A 19732-nucleotide genomic window follows, 5' to 3' on the forward strand; every position below is an offset into this window, starting at 1 on the left:
AAAAAACATTACAGCAAACAAAATTTTACAGACTGTACACTCCAGTAGAGGAAAGTTCAACATGTAATAATTTTGATCTGTATTTGGAAAGCAGCAGGGCAACATGCATGGCTCTGATGATGATGGAGAAGCTTTTTCCAGCTCATTAGTAACAAAGGCAGATGTTAAACAGCATTCAGGAGAGATAAACATTTGAAATTAGCAAGCCTGGAGAACTTGCACCTAAGAGCATTTGTAAAAGCTGGCTGAGATGTGTTTGAAGGCAGCCAAATGCAAAACCTGGACTCGAGAAAGAACAGACTCAGCACAGACTTCCAGTTAGGCAGCCTGGATTTCGGGAAAGAAGGGATGTGGCAGAGAATTTGGGGGATTAAAAGCAGTAAATAATTCCACATGAACTCCCAGTGCGTGCTGCTGAGAAAAGACAAACACGAGTGTTTGCTGGATAAACTGAGCAGAGAGGAAGGACAAGAAGAAAATTCTCCTTTTTTAACACGGCACTGGGAAGATCTGTCCCACGACACCACGTCAAGAATTTTAAAAGGCCAATAAAAACCAAAGGAGGGTGTGGAAAGGAAGCACAAAAGGAAGTAGAGGAGCTCTGCATCCTTCTGGATGCCCTCAGGTTATCTCAGTAGCCACTGGGAGCGTGTTCAGGCAACTTAACCAGGTGTTGAATGTGCTCTGAGGCCCTGTGCTATCAGAAAATTCAATCTAGCAGAGTAAAGTGCAATGGGACATGAACTGAAAACCTCTGAAAATCCATAACCCTCTCCAGATTATCTCCAACAATAGCAAGGGCCAGGGGAAATGTATTGGGCTGCCCATCTCAGCCCCTTAAAAAGAAGAGTTCAGCAGAGCACATGTTACATTTTATCAGGTTGTTGGAGTCCACTTACTGGAGGTAACTGGTGAAAATTAGCTGCTTTTAATGACTTGCCAAATAAAATAATCTATTCTTCCCATCAGGGATTACTCTTATCTTAATATAGCTCCAAGTGCACAGACTTCCTGGGTTCTGATGACAGATTTTGGCCCAGGCACTGAGATGTTACATTTTCCTTGGACTTTCCCAAGTAGCTGCTGGCTTCCACTCATGAAAGCCCACTTGCTCTTGTTTGGGAAAAAAAAAAAAAACAACAAACCCACATCTAAATAATGAAGTTTCAATAATATTCTCAACTGCAAGAGGAGGAAATGCTGCTCAGATGTCCTTGAAAACTCCACTTTAGGGACATTTCTCTTTGGTTAACACCTTTGGGTTGGAAAAAGCCAGGTCAAGGTCTAACTTATCCATGTCATGGAGCAAGAAGAGTCAAAGAAAAATCATCATATTGATCCTGCTGGAGCCACAGGTGCTGTCAGTTCCCAAAGTTTCATCAGGAAACTTGAAGTATCTTCATTTATTCCACGGTCAGTACATCCTGGTCTAGTGGAAGGTGCCCCTGCTGAGAGCAGGAGCTTGGAATGGGATGAACTTGGAGATCCCTTCCCAACAAAGCCATTCCATGATCCTGTGACCCCAGCCAGCAGAGGAGCAGCAGCCTTCAGGTCACCTTGGTGGCACAGAGAAGAAAGATGCAAAACCTCTGTAATCCAGCTGATAAATAAATGAGAAATTCAACTTTTTTTTTTTTTTTTTCCTGATTAATTTCATGATTTTTGCTGCTGGTTTTGCTGGGTTTGGGGATTGCCAAAAGTGACCAGGAGCTATTGGTATTTCACCAGTGCAAACCAGTGACATCAAACTGGCCCCTGTGCATGCAGGAATAGACAGAGAAATTGCAGCCCAAGGCAGAATTCCTCTGCCTGAAGTTTGCTGCCCAAGCCCCAGGTGAAATTCTCAAGAGTTGGGAGAGCCCATGATTCAAGAAAAGGTGTCAGGGACCTGTCCCCTCTGCAGCCCTCAGCTTCCTGAACTGCCACAAGGCCCTACCTGGGGGCAGATAAATCCAACCTCAAAGCTCCAGTGACCACAAAAGCAGAATTTGACATCTTAATCTGCAATCCAGTGCCACCCTGGGGATGTTTTCACAGGACAGAAAGAGGATCTGATCCTATTCTTACTAAAAATGAAGGCTGCCTGTCCTCTGCATAACACCTCCCTCTGTTCCATGTGTGGGAGGAAGAAATCCATCCTGAATGAAGGAGATGTTCTGCAATTCCTGGGAAGAGACACCATTCCTACTCTTTTAAATTTTATTTTTTTTTTTTTTTTGCTGTTTTCTGTTGTTCAAAGCAAGAACATCCATGTCATCAGTTCTGGGCTTGCTGGACCCCACAAACCCAGCCTGGGGCTGGGGACACAGTGAACTCTGGCTGCATCTGCCCCTCAGAACGACTTGGATGTTGCAAAAGCGAATGGATTGTGCAATCCCCGTGCCTGCAGATGTGCTGTGGCATCCTCTTGCTGGCTGAGGTGCCCCACCACGTAAAAGAGGATTGCACTGCACCTGGTTTATCACTCATCTGGGTTTTAACCTGGGAGCAGGGACCTAAAAAGCATCTTCAGGGCTGAGATTTCACAACCCAATTGTTTTACTCCTCTGGAAGAGTTCAGCCTTTTCCCTGAGGATCCTCAGAGCTGAAAATGCCTCTCAGCAGCACAAGCTCACACTGCTGTGGCAGAGGTTGGTCCAGCAAGGGGAGATCTTCCAGACAAGAACTTCAGGCTATTGCCAACAGGAAAACCATGTTTAAGGTCAGGAGTCCTTCAGAAACTCTTCCCAGCTCCACAGCCCACCAGCCAGACCAGTGAAAAATGAGGATTTTCCGTTCCACAGCCTGTGCTTTGCCCACTGCAGTGAACGGTGTATTCACCATCACCTGGTTCCTACCATTAACTTCCCCTGACTGGCTTTCCTGCCCACAGGGATTGCTTCCTGCCCACAACATCCCATTCCCAGCCCTGCACACTTTATTGAGGACCAGTTTTTGTAGGTGAGAATTAATGGCACTTTTAAATCACAGCCAAACCAGCACCAGGATCCAGCTGTGCCTCGTGCATCCCTCACAGGTTTATCAGGCTGTGAGCATTTCTGGGAGAAATCGGCTTCTCCAAGTGTGGAAATGCAGCTTTTCCCCTTAATTTCACTCCTAAATTCCCAGGTTTGGGCCTCAGGGAATAACACAGAAGGCACAGCGGCAGCAGAGCAGGGTGGGGGAAGAGAAGAGGAAACAAAGCCTAAAATCAAAAGCCTGAAATCATTAGTAGCTTTTTACAAGGCGTGTGTGCTAATGTAAAGCCTGTTATTGCTGTAATTATAGCTGTGCTTACTGTCACTGGTAATGGATGTGCCTCCCCTGCTCACAGGGCTGCAGGCAGGGGAGGAACCTTCTCCTTCCTCAGCTTTCCCAACCTGGGCATGGAGCCATCCATCCACAGCTCCCAGAACACCCAGGACTGAGCTTTGCAGAGAACTTGAGGAAAATCTAACTCAGTATCCCTGCCCCACTGATTTACAGATAACACAGGTGTGGTTACACACCCCAGAAATATTCTTGTGGGTGAATAAACAAAATAAATGAATAATTTTTTTTTTTTTTTTTTTTTTTCCTTTAATGTGCAAGATCTTTTGGGGTTCTGGAGTTCATAGCCACCACCTTGCTGTATTTCTGCTCTTTTCTGTATGTCAGCCTTTGGGGGAGATTTGTGTCATTCATCTCCTCGGTGACACAAGCTGCTGTCAGACAGATGTTTCTGCAGGTATTTGACAGCAGCATCTCATGCCACAGCTAAACCTGGATCAGGTGAGACTGAGCAATACAAAGAGCAAAATAACATTTATTTTCTTCTAGGTGAACACACATTTTCTGCCAAGCATGGCCAGAAACCTCCTATATTCAGCCAAGCACCAGCTTCAGGCTTTGCTCCACAAAATTAAATAGGATAGGAAATAGAGGGAAGTGCTTTCCTCAGCATCAAATACAGCAAAATGTGCAGATCTTCTCTGAAAAGCCTTAATTTAAAAGAAAAAAAAAAAATCAAGGTTGGCTCCCCAGAGTGCAGCATCCCCCTGGGATGGCACAATGAACACATGGAGTCAAAGCAGGGATGTCTTAAAGATGGGAGAGAAAAAAAAAATCACATTTCTTCCGAGAAGCAGAGAAATTATCCCTGACCTGGGATCCAAGCCACTGTGGATTATAACTCTGGAACAAGACGACAATCTCACTTTTTTTCTCCTTATACACAAAGCAATTTGCCTCTTCAATGGCATAAGAATTAAATCCAGCTGGAATGGCTTTTTAATTAAAATCATACTTTGCTTATCAGAGTGAGAGCACTTAACTGATTACAAAGGGAACGTGGCAAACTCTGGCATCCCACTCCAATTCCCCAAGCCAGGCTGTGCCCCAAACTCCCTGTGCTAACCCCTGTGTAACTCTTTGCAGACTGCTGTCACCCTGAAAACTCAGCTTCTGAGCTTCCTAACATAGTTTTCTAAAGATTTTCCTAAGACAGTAACTGTAAACATAGATATGTGTACATTCTTTCTGTTACACATCTTGTGATGGGCATCTCTCATGGCCAGTGCAGTGAGAAAGTGTTATCCTGACCACCCAATCCCTGGCTGTGGTCAGAAGCCTGTAAATCCTGGGGGGAAAAATAAACTTTCTCTTCACCACACCTCAACCTGTGTCTGTGTGATCTATTCAGACTGCCCTACCTGAGCTCCCCGTTATGGACCAGAAAAAGTCATGTGGGACACACAAAGTCTCTGTCAAAGTTGAGACAAAAGCTTGTTCCTTGAATCTGCTGGAGATCAGTTTGCTGAATCCTGGGAATTTCCCAAGCTAAGAACCTTCAAACATTTAATTTCATCTCCTCGGTTGGGTTTTTATTATATCTGTGGACAACTGGAACATTTCTCACTGTTCTGGAAGGGCCTTGAGGCCAAAGGCTGAACCAATTTCTGGCAGATTCCCTCCACTCCAATGGTCAAGGAGCCTTTTCCTCCCAGGCATCATCAGCCACACTTGCTGCCAGAGTCCTCTGCCAGATGGGCACCACAAAATTCCCAGCTCAGGATACAAGGGTGGGTCACAGCCCCCAGAGGGGTTCCCTGAGGAACACCCCACACATCCCTGGGGTCACACGTGGGTCTCAGCCTCCCGGGGTTGCTCCTGGAAGTTGTGACAGGATTAATTAATTAAATTAATCCCGCAGTGGGACGCTCCGTGGCACAGCCAGGCTCACGTCAGCCCAGCTAAGCTGATTTATCCTGGCAAAGGTGCTGGCTGCAGGGCAGGATTTTCCCAAGCACAGCCAGGGGTTAAATTCCGAGGGCCCAATGAATACGTGACCGAATTCCTGAGGGCTTTTATCTCCCTGTGTCCTTTGCCAGATCCCGTGAGGGGAAGGGATGCTGGGGGAGATGCTGGAACTGAGTTCTTGTGCTGTTTGCAGTGATCCCATGGGAATTCCCTTGAAACAGGAACTCAGCAGCACTTTCCTTAGAGACAGAAAGGAGATCAAATGCCACTTCCACCAGGAAAGACACGATTTTTGTCTCCACAAAAATGATTTCAGCCACAAGGTGCTGATTTAGGCTGAATTAACCATCTCCTGGTCAAACCCAAGAACACACGTGTTGCTCTATATGTGCCTCCCACATAATGAGGAAAATGCTGCTTTTCCCTTGCACTCCTCCTGCCCTCTCCCTCCTGACACCCAGGAGGGCTGCTTTCCATCACACCACTTAAATGCCACCATTCTGCAGGGGAACAACCCACTGAAAAACCCTGCAGGAGACACCTGCAGGTGGTCAGAACTTGGACTCTTAAATACTTTTATACTCCAGACTCAGCCCAATATTACATTTCTAAGCCTGAAAACGTCCCCAATGAAATCTGCAGCTGTTGAAGGGAGTTAGAGACACCCAGACTCCAAGGCTGAATAGGATTGAAACCGATAGTTGTGATAGAACTTTCAAAAGTGAAACTCTCCCACTCATCTCATCTGTGGCACGGGTCATGATCCCTCCTCTGAGTGGGTCAGACTGACAGCCTGAGAATGACGAAGGTGGCATTTCCCTCCTGCCCAGAAATGGCTCTGCCATCAGTTAAAGATGTGGCACATCCTGGCCATTTTCTGGCCTGAAAAGAAAGTTTAAAAACATGGGGTTTTTTTCTTCATTTGTTCACCTTTCTGTTAAGAAAAATAACTTGGGACTTCCTAAGTTTTGAATTCTTCTATTCTAAGATATCCAGTTTCTTGATGGGAAGAAAAGGGGGACAGGCTATTCTGGTTTTAATTCCTCATTGACTAAGAATGAAAATCCCCAAGGATAAATCCCTTCGCCCCCTCTCAACTTTGTAAAATAACCCACCTTGCTGAGATTATTCCTCAAGTGAAAGGTTAGTGTTTTTGTTAAGGGAAAATAACCTGTGGAAGGCAATGAGTGGGCAAGGTCTTATGTGAAGAGAGCACTCTCTCATCTTTTTATCTTGGCCTTAAGATCAATTAAATCTCATTTCCCAGTACCCACATGCTCCAGTCTCAGAGGGCAGCTCTGGTCACTCACTGGTGAGCTCTGTACAATTTTAATGGATTCCCCACTGCAGACCTCACTGTTGGGGTACAAATTCAATTTCAGATTTCTCTCCCTCCTGCCCCTTGTAAGCAGCTCGTGGTCCTGCTGGATATGGGGCTGGAGGTGGTCACTGCATCTTTCCTGGTGAAAAGTACAATTTTTAATTTTGCTGTTGTTATTTTAGCACAGTGTGAAGAGTCTGGGTGAGACTCTCTATTGATCCTACGAGGGCAATCAAAAACATTAATCTTCCTCTCCATTCCAATTATTTTACAGGAAATGGGCCACGTCTGCTGGGTGAAACACCATGCTGGGACTGTCACCCAACCCTCGTGTGACCACTGAGCACATGGCCTGGGCCACTCTGATGGAAACCACTCCCTGCTCCCTACCAAAACACTCCTTTCCCTCCATGGCCACCATCCCCAGGACATTTGGCTGGCACAGGAAGGCCTGAGGCCACTCTGGATGGATCCCTCCGAGCAGGGGGTGATGTTGGGAGAGGGCAGTGAGCCCTGCCACACACAGGGCAAAGCTGTCCAGCTGGCCTTGAGCTTCTGCCACGCATCCCCAGCGTGTCCACACACACTCAAATTCCAAAATAAAGAGCCTAGAGGAAGATTCTAGAAGGAGGAATCATCAGTGGGACCCTTCCACCAGGAATCTGGCAGATCCACAACACTGGTGGGACTGGACTCTGAGGAGACACCACTGATGTCTCCCAGTACTTCAAAGAGGTTTATAAAAAAGAAGGAGAACAATTTTTCACTTGGGCAGATAGATATAGGACAGGGGAATGGTTCTGAACTAAGAAAAGAGATTTCTTAGATGTCAAGAAGAAATTCTCCACTGTGAGACTGGTGAAACACTGGCACAGGGTACCCAGAGAAGCTGTGGATGCCCCTTAGACCTGGAAATGTCCAAGGCCAGGCTGGACAGGGCTTGGAGCAACCTGGGACAGTGGAAGGTGTCCCTGCCCATGGCAGGGGGTGGAATGGAATGATTTTAGAACCCTTTCCAAGCCAAACCATTCCATGACTCTGATGACTACACAAACCCCTTGAGAGATCCTGCCCATCTCTCAACAAACCACACTGCATTTCTACACTGGATTTTCATTTCTAAACCAGAAGAAATGTTCCTCTTATCCTCCAGGATGACCTGTTCCCATCTCCTACTCTCACCTGGCTGAAAGTCAAACTCAGATATGGCTCCACCAAGCTCCCATTCCTACACTGCCAGGTTGATCCATACCTGCACTAATGTTTTGTTCCTGCTGAAGGTGCTTCTGTCTTGGTCATTTTTTCCTGACAGGAGAGCAGGAGGGTGAGCACAGCATTGGGAACTGGATCACATCTGACTCCCTCACTGCTGCAAATCTTCTCACACCCAGCCAAATCCAATCCCATTGAGTAGACAACACTCCTGCACCAGCACTGGCCCTTTACTTTTGAATGGAATCCTTAATTGAATAAATAATTGAATTGAATTGAAAAGAAAGAATTGAATAATTGAAAATCCTTAAAGCTGGGAAAGGCCTCTGAGATCACTGAGTCGATCATAAACCCATCAATGCCATGTCCAGCACTAAACCATGTCCCCAGGCACCACCTTTACACATTTTCTGAACACATCCAGGGAGGGTGATTCCACCACCAACAGGAGCAGTCTGCTCCAAAGCTTGACAACACACTCAGAGATGAAATTTTTCCTAACACTTCCACGAAGAAAAAGATGCTTCCATGCCCCGATGTCATCCTGAGTCCACGTGTGTAGGGGGTGAGCACATCATCCCCATGACATCAATTAGCAATGCTAATCCAGCCAAGCATTAATTACAACGCCTTTAGGATGCAGGCAGAAAAAAGTGAGAAGAAACAAGGCAAAAGAAAGTCTCATTTCCAGGCTGGGTTTTAGGCATTCAGCCACAAGACCACCCCCAGCAGAAAGTTCATTTTCAGAGTCTGGAACTGAGCTGAGCTTCCCAGCTTCATCCTAAACTCTCCATCTGTAGCTGAATTCATTGGTTCATCTCCTTCTCCTGCTGGTTGCCCCAGTGGATGCTGTTCCTTTCCTGTACTTTTCCCCAGGCTACTCTGCAAGGGAAATCAGCATTTATTTTTAGGTCCATTGCTCTCTGACTGGTTGGGCTCTCCTCCCAGGGCTGAAATGTATATTTAATACTTGTTTTCAGAGCTGACAGCCCAGGAAGTTTGAGTGGTGAGCTGGCACACACAAGAAATCACTATAAAGGAGAGGAGAGCATCAACCTGCCAAAGATTTAAACTTCCCTTCTGGAAAGAGAGACTTGACTCCTCAGCAGTCCCACAGTGGGGAAGGGAGCAAGAATCAAAGACACAGTTGCTGTTTGATGAGGATGATGATGATAGCTTCATTGTGCAATAAAATCCCGTTAGATCTGCAGCAGAGAGGAGCAGGAAGGGGACACACGATTACAGCAATTTGCAGAGGAAAAAGAAGTCCACGCTGGAAAAAGGCAGTACAGGAGAGAGAAGTGCACCTGAGCTGCTCAGAATTCCCAGCACAGGGAATGTCCCTGGGAGTGCTGGAGCTCTGGAGGCTTCTGGACAGAGCCAGGGGGTCCCACATGAGGGATTCAGCTCAGGGTTGTGATCATTCCTCACTGGAGCTCCCCAAGCCCTCTGCAGCTGGGGTTCAGGACTCTGCTCGTGGCTCACCACAGCCTCCATCCTCTCCCTCATCCCTGTATCCCCAGACAATTCCTGCTGGGATCACAGGTCCTGGCCAGCCCCTGGTCAGACCCAACAGTCCCATGGATTCTTTTCCCATCTCTCTTCCCAAAGAGAGAGTTCTTGAGTTGCATGAAGGGTCTTCCCTTCAGGAAAACACAACTTTTCCTCAGCCCTTTGCTCTTCCTCCACAGCTCAATTCAACATTTTTGGAAGATTTATCAATAAATCCTGCCTTTGTTTCGTCTCCCTGTAACAACAACACTCAACACACAAATTTGCACAGACAACCAAAGCTTCAGCTTTATAGCTGGGTTTAAACTTATTCCCAGATATTTTCTTGGTCCCTTAAGGCATTTCTGAGACTCAGGTCAAGTAGACCCAAGGCAGCGAGCTCCAACTCTAATTTCCTTTTCTGTCTACAAAACCATCAGGGCTTGGCTAACACAGTTTAACCACCAGAGATGTCTGGCTCTGGGAACAGCTTTCCAGTCAAAGCAGCACAGCAAAAAGGTGGATTTTAAGAAAATGAAGGTAAATAACTGTATGGTCAAAATGGGAGTGTTGGCAGACAATTTAAGGAGACAGAAAAGCTGTTCCTGCCCCATATCCCCAAGTTTGTAAGACCCAAATGAAATCAACAGCGGAGGTGGAAGGCACAAATACACACACCAACACCAGGAGTCCTTTCCTCGTGGTGTATAAATTTAATTATAGTGTAGATCAAGCACTTCCAGAGCACCTTCAGCCTCTGGCAGACACCAACAAGCCATCTCCAAAAGAAGTAGGGACCAAGATGAATGGATATCTAAAAGCAACATCTCAAAGCAGAGTTTTATGAAGTGCCCTTACAGCCCTGATTGACTGCTGATATATGACACACGGTATTTTTTATTAGACCGACTAGCACAGCTAGAGGCAGAAAAAAGCTTTTAAGGCTCTTTACGCCTGGAACTCAGCGAGGAAACTTCCAGCTACGCATTTCATGGGTCTGAAAAAGCTGTTCTGAGTTCTGCCAAGTTCCTTAATTACAGAAATAAAAAGAAAATAACTAAATTGCCCAGGCTGGGAGGAGCTGGTGGGACCCTCAGCCCTTTGTGGGGCTGCGGGGATGTGAAGAGTTATCACCTCTGCAGCAGCATGGAGCGAGCAGGTGGGAAGGAAACTGTGGCATGACATAAAAATCCAGGTTTCCACAGAGTTTGAGGAGTTTAATGCCCAGAAGGGCCATGAATTTAATTTGGGAGCTTGGCTGTAGGTCTGTGGCGTGAGGGATGGGAGCGATGTTTTGCCAAAGGACACCCTCCACAACCAGCATTCTTTGGTTTTGTGTTATCCCAAACATTTTCAGGCTAAATCCTCAGCTTTTTTTCCTCTTTTATCCCTCAGGAAGTGTTGCTATACCTGAAAACACATATTTTTATATCCATAAATATATATACATATATAAATATCTATTTTAGTCGTTCCAATATAAGCTGTTATTTCTCAGGATAAAAACTTTCCTCATCTGCATTGCACACAAACAGCCTAAAGATAAGCCTTTGATACACCCTGTGCTCTGTGAATTCCCTGGAAAGGGAGGAGGGAGAGGGGCAAGGGGGAAGGAAGTTTAATTTTGCTGGAGATGCTGCTGAAAACAAAACTGTTTGAACAACTCCTGCACCTCAACCACAAAGCATCATCTCCAGCAGGTGAAAAAAGGCTTTGCAAAGAGAAATTCTGCAAAAACTAAAGTGTCTAAGGAGAGTTGGGGTGCAGAGAAGAGCAGAAAGGGTGGAAAATTCCCTTGGGAGGGATCACTGGTGAGACCCACGTGGCTCTGCAGATGTGTTTAATGCTGTATCCCCCCAAAAAATGCACTCAGCCTTGCAGTGGACACTTGAGCACGTCAGAAATTCCTCGTGTAGTGCTTGGCCTCCCCTTGGTGCCCTGGAAAGCTGGGAACTCTCTCAGCAGCAGCTTCTCTGCCTCTGAGGATGTCAAGCAAAAAGACAACCTCTTCCTACTGTGAAAAGGGGCTGGAAAAGCCTGATTGTTCTTAAAAGGCAGGATGAAAATGGTAAAAAAAAAACCAAATAGATGGATGCAGATGTGGGAGGAAACAAGTGAATTGATTCACTGCTTTGCCATTTGCATTTTGCTTTGGAATGACCCCAGGGCAGCAGGAAAACCCCATGAACTCCCAGGGAGGGAAACCCAAAGCTCCAGCATCCCTCCACAGAACTCCAGCAAGGGAGCAAAGCAGCCACATCATTCCTTGCTGAACTGTCCCAAATTACATGGGAAAAAAACCCAAAAACACCAGGACTGAGCCCAGCCGCTGATGGTGAGGAGGATGAAGTAGTTTTAGCCACTTTAAACAAGGCACAGGTTTAATCTTCACTCAGGAAACTGCTGAGGGCAGCAAAAGGTGACTTAAAAGTAAAAGAATAAAAGCAAAAAAGCAGCAAGTACATGTCCCACACAGCCATGGGCAGGATGGAGGAGTTCCCCTGTCCCCTGACAAATGGATGGGGTAGAAGATACAACAAGAATCACATTCACTTAAAATCAGAGGTGGATGTGGCTATGGCACAATAAAGGTGGCAGAGGTGTAACCCCCAGCAGGGTTTGGATCCTGGATATTTCCAAGCTGAGTGCATAAAAACGCTGAGGGTCAGCCTTGAGGCTGCTTTTCATTTTGGTAAAATGTGCAGAGCTGTTATGGATAACTTTTTTTGGGGGGGGGGGTGGTGGTCATCACAACCAGTACATTTAATTAGATTTTGTTTCCTTCCTGCCTGGCAAGGGGATGTGTTCCTCAAAGTCTGAGCTGCCACGTGGGAGAGATGAAATAAAACCTGTTCTTGGGTAAGGAATAAAGCAGGCAGCAGGGAAAAGCTCAGCATGGAGCAAATTTCCTTCCTTATATATATATATATTTTTTTTTTTCCTTTCACTCTTACACAACACAAGAAACCAGTTTGAGGCTTAAGATCTCTGAAGAGAGGTGTCTGCCAAAGGACTGAAGTGCCACTGTGTCTGTGAGGCTTCAGGAAGGTGCAGAATGAGGTAACTTTAATTTTGGTGTTCACAGCATCACAGAGTCCCAGAATCCTACAATGGTTTGGGTTGAGAGGGACCTTAAAGTTCATCTCCTTCCAACCCCTCACCTGCAAAGGGATGATGTGGGGATATTTTTCTACCCCTCCAGTGGCCTGAAAGTGGTCAGCAGCACTGAGCCTGCCTCAGACCATCCTGGGCACTCAGACACCCACAGGGAAACACCAAAATCGGGGTGTCCTGACCTGCCAGGAGAATCCCACCTGCAAGGGAGCTCCCAGGCTGAGCATCTGTGACAGCCAGTGACATCTGTGAGGGCCCTGGGGACACTGCCCAGATGTTGGTTGGGGTCTTGCCGATCACCAGGGATTAGCTGGAACATCTGTTAAACACAGAATCCAGGCTGGAGCCTCAAAGACACTCAATAGATTTCAGCTTTCAAAAGGAGACACCAAGTATTGATATTTTGCCCTCCAGACAAGAATTGTATTTAAATAGATTTTTTTTTTTCCCCGTCCCTCTTGATGGGATGACAGAGATGAGGATGAAAAAAACTGTGGAGCTCATACAGGAGGAGGAACACCCCTGCTGAAAAAAGAACAGGGTCATGGGGATGGTGGCTCAGCAAACAGAGCTGGGATCCCTGTATTCACTTTCTTTGGCCTCTTCTCCACTTTAAATTGATGCAGATCAATGGAGCCAAGCCATGACAGCCAACAGAGTTTATCAAAAAGACATCACCCACCCTCTTGTACAGCTCCTTAGTGAAATGTATCAGAAAATAATCCCAATTTGGTTCTGAATTAGAAAATAATCACAATTCTGTGCAAACACTGAAATTTAAATGCCAAACAGATTTACAGAAGTGTAAATCTCCAGCTCCCAGCAATGCAAACAGTGAAATGGAGAGTTAGGGACTGCCCTGGTGGGGAGAAATCCACCTAATGTGACTAATGGAGGAATTTAAAGCTTTTAATATCTACTGGTGCAGTTGACTGAAAAAGTGACTGTGTTAATTTAAAATACATCAGGGTCTCTTAAAGTCTTGTACAGGAACCGGCCTTTACATGCTGGAAATCCTATATATATATATTTATGTATGTATATATATATGTCAGTGCTGGAGATAAGATCTGCCCCAATAAAGAGCCAGTGAAGCAGCACTAATGCGAGCTCTGCAGCCTTGAGCACACATCCCTGCTGCCAGAAACCTCCTGAAATTCACTTCACAAACCACCCAGCTCCAAATGACCCAGCCAAGGGCTGATGCCAGCCCCATCCAGGGCTGCACCGACCCCGGGGCACCCTCCTGGCACCCTCCTGGCACCCACAGCTCTGGGGGCAAAAGGCAGCAGAGACAAGGGCTGTGACAGCAAGGAAACCTCACATCTGCCTGCTCCTCCTCTCCTCACCTGCTCGCTCCCAGCAGGTCAGGTCCCGTTCACAGGAGCTGTTTCTATTTGTGCAGATTGGCAATTATTAAACATAAGCCATTACAGCTCTCCCCTCCTTAGGGTTTATGCTGGTTCCAAGTGATTTGTGGCAGAGCTACAGCCAAGGAGGATGCCCCTAATAAAGCTGAAGTTTTGGGATGGAAAGTATTTGTGATGTATTAACAACATCTTCATCAGAAGGAAAGTTTGCAGCTTTTTTTTTTTTTACACCTTCAGGAGCTTTTAGGTTTTCGAGCAGTGCTGAAGCAGCCTGGCATTGCCCCATTTAACAAATAAATGGGTTTTATTTATAACCAGTGGTTCTGGGCAGCTCATCCCCTCCTCAAAAATCCCCTCCTCAAAACCTCCCCCCGGGCACTTCCTGAGGAATGAACACTCCCTGCATCCCGGGAAAGGTGAAGGTTGTGTCCAGAGAGATGAACCAGCCCAGAGAAATGAATTCCCAGAGAAAGGGAATGGTGACAAAAAAGCTGTTCAGGTGGGGAGCAGCCTCCTCCAGCCGGGCAGGACCTCCCTGCCATGGCAGGAGCTGTGGGATGAGGTCTGGCTTCTCATGCCTGGCCCTCTCATAAACCAAAAGGTTTGGGTTTTCTTCCACTGCAGCCCTCTGAGATCTCATTTTCAAAGGCAAAAGCGTCTCCCCTCTTGGCTCAGGTCCCACCCAGCTGAAGCTGTGGGAGCTTGTGACTTCTGGAAAACATCTGGGAGCGCGGAAGGGAGGGAGCAGTGGAGAAGCTGCACTCAGCACTCACAGGGGGAAACCAAACCCATGCCATGACACAGTCTGTGTGTCTGTCCATCCAGCCCCTCCTGCTCTGGGCTCTCCACTCACCTCCAGCTCATTCTGGCCGTGGTTTTGGCCCCATAAAACCACATTTAGGGATTTTTTTTCTTGGCTGCATTTCTTAGATTTTGATTCTTGCAAAGGACTTTCCTCTTCTTTCCAACACAGAAGAGAGGAAGCTGATGAGAGCAGGGAGTGGGGATACATTTAATCCCACAGCCTTTCCCAAGCATTGGAAAATCACAAATCCATGTCCCCTGAGGCAGGGTGGTGCAGCAGGGATCCCGTTTACAGCAGAGAAGTGACACTGCCACACTGGTGCTGACCTGCTCTGAGGGCAGGGTGTGACCTCCCTCTCACCTAATCCCAGCTGAATCCTGCTCCCCACCAAAGCCTGACTTTGAGTTTTTATTCTGCACGGATAATCTGAGCCCTTTCCTGAATTTCAGCCACTTGGGGTGTGGCAAATCTCCTCCAAGTGCACTCAGGTCTGGCTTAAAAAAGATCATCAAATCTTGGGTCTTGTTGATCTCCACAGTGTCTGGTGCCAATAAATGGGACACTTGGATCTCCCCCCTGTCCCTCTTCCCTCTGTTCCAAGAGATTTGTGTCTACATTCTAGCCCAAACACCAGAAAATTCCCAGTCCTCCCAGGCTATCAGCATATCATGTGGAAGATTGATTTTGACAAGTCACCAGTCTCTCCAGTTGTTTCTGCTGGAGACCATCTGGTAAAGGCAAAAAGCTCTCTGTTTTTTTTTCCTTTTTTTTCCCCCCTGAAAATGAATATGAACTCTGCATGTTTGCCATTCCTAAGGCAGCCTGGCAGCTGAAGCAGCTCTCTCCTGACACGGTCCCACCACTCACCCTTTTGGAAATGTGCAGAGCATCCCCCTGCTCTGCATCCCCTGACTGCCCCGACCCCTCCTTGGAAAGCCAAGTGTGAGGAGACAAAAAACCCGCCCAACAAAGTCACTGAGAAGCCCTGAGAACGAGAACAAAATGTTTTGTCAGCCTCAGGAACCACCACAGGACAAAATGCAACTCCCCTGAATTTGCATTTCTACCTGGAGCAGCACTCTGGCTCTCACACCTCTCGCTGCTGCTACAACAGCGAAAGCTTGGAACTAGAATATTTGTAAAGTGCTGTAAAAAAGGGGGGAAAGCACCTCCACACCCAAAAATCACAACCCAGGCGGCTTTCCCTGTCCATGGTCCCACCTGCCTCCAGATGCTGAGTGTCTGGTGAAAGTCCCTCTTTTTAAATTACACCCTGGTGGACTCAGCCCATCACAATTCCTGGCTGGTTGTCCGGAGTTTCCCTGCTGGAGACAGACCCCTGTGGGGAGGATGTGATAATGATGGTGTGAATGCTGGAGTAAAACACAGCTTGAAACAGCTTTAGATATTTTCCCTAGCACGTTTCCCCCCTCCCTGTTTTACAATTTTGCCTTTTTATGCCCTAAGTAAGAGCTCCCACAATATTATTATTGCTGATTATGTGCCCTCTCTGAAAACCTTCAGCGTTATAGAGAGGCAGAGAGGCTTTCAGAGCTACCCAGACACAGGGTTGGGCAACTGGTTCTCCTGAATAAAGTCAGTCATGCATTTATACAAGCATAAATGGAATAAATCATACACCCAGTGATACGCTCGGGATTTGTGGCCAGGCCTTTGTTAAACACGTGTTGTTATTGCTAAAGGATCTTTGTGCTGGATGCAGGAACTGGGCTGGAGGATTCCAGTGACTACCTTGTGTTTCAGCCAAAAGCAGTGATTGTTTAAAGTATATTTATGTCACTTCACAGATTCTCAATCAATGACAAGAGGAAGGAGATACAGACACAGCTGAAGTGCTTGTCCCGTGAGCTCAGATTGCGCTGATTTTCCACACTGATCACATTTCCAGCATTTGCACTCGCACTAATGAAGAATCAGATCTGAGTTGTTTTATTCTTTTCCATCACAAACCTACTTCAAGGCTGGAACAGAGCAAAACTCTGAAGAAAAGCACAAATTGCACCAGATGGGCAGATTTGGCTAATTCAAGGAGCTTGAAATCTGAAGGCACGTGGAATCCACCAACTGCTTCAAATTATCCACATCTCATGTTCTAGACAAACACTGGGAGGGGGGAAAAAAAAGTGTCTAATTTGTAGCTCTTCAGGCAAATTATCTTAATTACACCCCTAAAACCAACACAGAAGAACCTAAAAGGGATTATTGTGCATTTACACCACGTCAACACTTTTATTCCAACTTTTCAAAGGTGCCCCTGGCAGGAGGGCAGGACTTTGGTGAGCCTGGCCTGATGAACTAGAGCAAATGAGATCTGCTGAGAGGTGAAAGTTTATAACAGCAATTAGAAACCACATGGCTGCAACAGTTTTATGGCGCTGAACTTGTTGATCAGCCACTTGTTCAGTTTTTTTTTTCTCCCAAGGACGTACCAATAAAAATTATCACAATAAATTAAACGAACGAAACCCAAACCAACAGAGATCTGCTGAGCCATCACAGGTCCCAGAGCCAGGTTGTGATTGCAGAGCTGATTTTACTTTAAAAATCAGCATCAAATCCCAGGTTTAAACTGAGAAACAAAGCAGGGATTTTCTCCAGCACTGAGGCAGCTCAGTATTAGTCACCTTGCAGATCAGTGCTGATAAGGAGCATGTGAATCTTTTTAACCCACCGGTGTGAACCAGATCCCAGGAACACTAACAACAACAGAATAATAATAAAAGGGTTGGAAAGGAAGCAGTTACAGCCTGTGCCTTGTGCTCCCCCAAAGCTTTAGGGGTTTGTGCTTATTGGTGGCAACCCAAGAGCATCACCCCCAGCCTGATCCTGCCACCCCTCGCAGGGTGAACCTCGGCAGCCGTGCGACCTCACCCTCTGCAGGATCCAGCCCCGGAGGAGCTCCTCATGCCAACAATCTTTAAAGAAATGGGAATTTTGCCAAGGGCTTCAGTGGAAGCAAGAACTGGAGCAGCTCCAGCAGCTGATGAGAACGCTGCCCCCTTCTCCTTTCCCCAGCTCCAGCCCTGGACACATGGGCTATTTCAGATCTTCCCTAAAGCAAGCTCTGTAGAATTCCAAGAACTGATTGCCTGGTCATTTTTTTTCAGTACTTAAATCCATTTTCACAACCTGTTCATCCTCTAAGAAAGTCTTTGGCAATGCAGATGGGTGGGTGGCTCATGGTGACGGCCAAAAAAAAAAATTGCAATTAAATCCATTTGTTTCATTTTTCTGTGGGACAAGGGGAGAAGAAAGGGGAGAAGAAAAAGGAGACAAGTGATGCACTGACACATCTGGGTTAACTTCCACTCTCTGAGGCTCAGCTTGGCTGATCTGACTCCGCTTTATGACCAGGCTGGATGATGCTCTGAGCAACTGGTCTACTGAAACCCGTCCTGTCCATAGGGCTTTGGAATCAGATATTTATTTCCAACCATTCTACAATTCTGTGATGTCTCTGCGACCACAGCCACTGTCACCAGGCCAGCAGAGCAAACACAGGTGACTTGCAACCAAGAGCCCACGGTACAACCCAGTTCTGGTGGGCAACCTCAGGGTCCCCAGCCCTACAGGATGCTGGGGAGGCAGCTGCACCTTCCAGAGAGAAAACAGCTCTGGAGAAGGTTACAGGTGAGAGGGACACTCAGCACAGCCAGCACCAGATCTCCCCCCAAGCCCAGTCTGCTAAATTAAATCCGGCCTCGTAACAAATCAAACACTGTGAGGAAACGAGGTGCGAGAAGAAAGCTTCAGCGAAATCAGAGAACTGCAGACTCCCTGAATGGTCTGGGCTGGAAGGGACCCTAAAGATCGTCCAGTTCCACCCCGTGCCATGGGCAGGGACACCTTTCCCTGGAGCGGGGAGCTCAGATAAGCGTGCAGAAGCCGTGCCCGGTGCCTGCTGGCACGGAGGATCAGCTCTGCTGGCACGTGTGGCTCTGTGTGTGTGTGCACAGGCACACATGGCAGCAGGAGACACAAACCCCCTTTGCTCAGCCTGCCCCGGCACTGTCCCCATCACCGACCCGACCGCGGGGAAATCACACCCAGGATGGACCCGGCAGCCCAGACACATCCCCTGCCCCCGGCTCTGGAGCGCTGGGAAGAGGAGCTTTGCCGAACTTCTCGTGGGCAGCTGCGGGGAGAGCCCATCCCCGAGCCCCGGAGCCTCCTGCCCATCCCCGAGCCCCCTGCCCATCCCCGAGCCCCGGAGCCCCCTGCCCATCCCCGAGCCCCCTGCCCATCCCCGAGCCCCGGAGCCCCCTGCCCATCCCCGAGCTCCAGAGCTCCCTGCCCATCCCCGAGCCCCGGAGCCCCCTGCCCATCCCCGAGCCCCGGAGCCCCCTACCCATCCCCGAGCCCCGGAGCCCCATGCCCATCCCCGAGCCCCCTGCCCATCCCCGAGCTCCAGAGCTCCCTGTCCATCCCCGAGCCCCGGAGCCCCCTGCCCATCCCCTCGGGAACTCTCATCCCGTTATCCCCAGGCTCGGGGCGAGCCCTGCAAGGACTCTTCAAGCTCCTGAACAGAAACCGAATCAAACCGAAAGCCGGCAAACCTGAATGACAGCGAAACCGGGAGCGGGTTGTGAAATAAAACGCTAAAATCCCGACTGGAGCTCCTCCAGCTCCGAGGGCTCCGCTCCCTCGCCAAGGGAACGCGCACCTGAGCCTAAGGGCAAACCGAGCCCTATTTCCCAGCTCAGCAGGGCACAGCAGCACATCCACCTGCCCTCAGCCACCAGCGCTCCCAAAGTTGCCCGAAGTTGTCGCAAAGCCGCCCCGGGTCACTCACCGCGGCCAGCAGGCAGCCGAGCAGCGGCACCGCGCCGGGCAGCGCCGAGCCCCGCAGCCAGCCCCGCATCCTGCCCGGCTCCCGGCGGCACGGACACGGACACGGCAGCGGCAGCAGGCACAGCGGCAGGAGCAGGAGAGGCAGGAGGAGGAGGAGGAGAAGCAGAAGGAGGAGGCAGCGGCACAGAGCCCGCTCCGCTCCGCAGAGCGCCCGCACCGCCCCCGGCACCGCCCCCGCCCGCCCAGGTACGGCCCGGGAGCGGCTCTGCCCGAGCCCCGGCTCCTTCCCCCGCTCTGCACCGCTGCTTTCCTCCCCCTTCCTTCTTACACGGCTTCTTCGGACCTCTGTTCCTTTTCCTTTCCCCCTTTTTTCCTCTTCTTTCTCCTGTT

The 19732-nt window shown here is 48.2% G+C and overlaps 1 protein-coding gene across 1 annotated transcript in view; it reads right to left on the reverse strand.

The window, feature by feature from the left end:
- The window catches only part of VIPR1 (vasoactive intestinal peptide receptor 1), a 102922-nt gene extending 83393 nt beyond the window's left edge, over positions 1 to 19529 (reverse strand). The window contains 1 exon segment of the mRNA XM_058833211.1: positions 19344 to 19529. Within this exon segment, the coding sequence (XP_058689194.1) occupies positions 19344 to 19412 (69 nt within the window). The 5' untranslated portion in view covers positions 19413 to 19529.
- Positions 19530 to 19732: the final 203 nt, after the last annotated feature.

Source organism: Poecile atricapillus, chromosome 2 (assembly GCF_030490865.1).
Source record: "Poecile atricapillus isolate bPoeAtr1 chromosome 2, bPoeAtr1.hap1, whole genome shotgun sequence".
Taxonomy (NCBI): Eukaryota; Metazoa; Chordata; class Aves; order Passeriformes; family Paridae; genus Poecile; species Poecile atricapillus.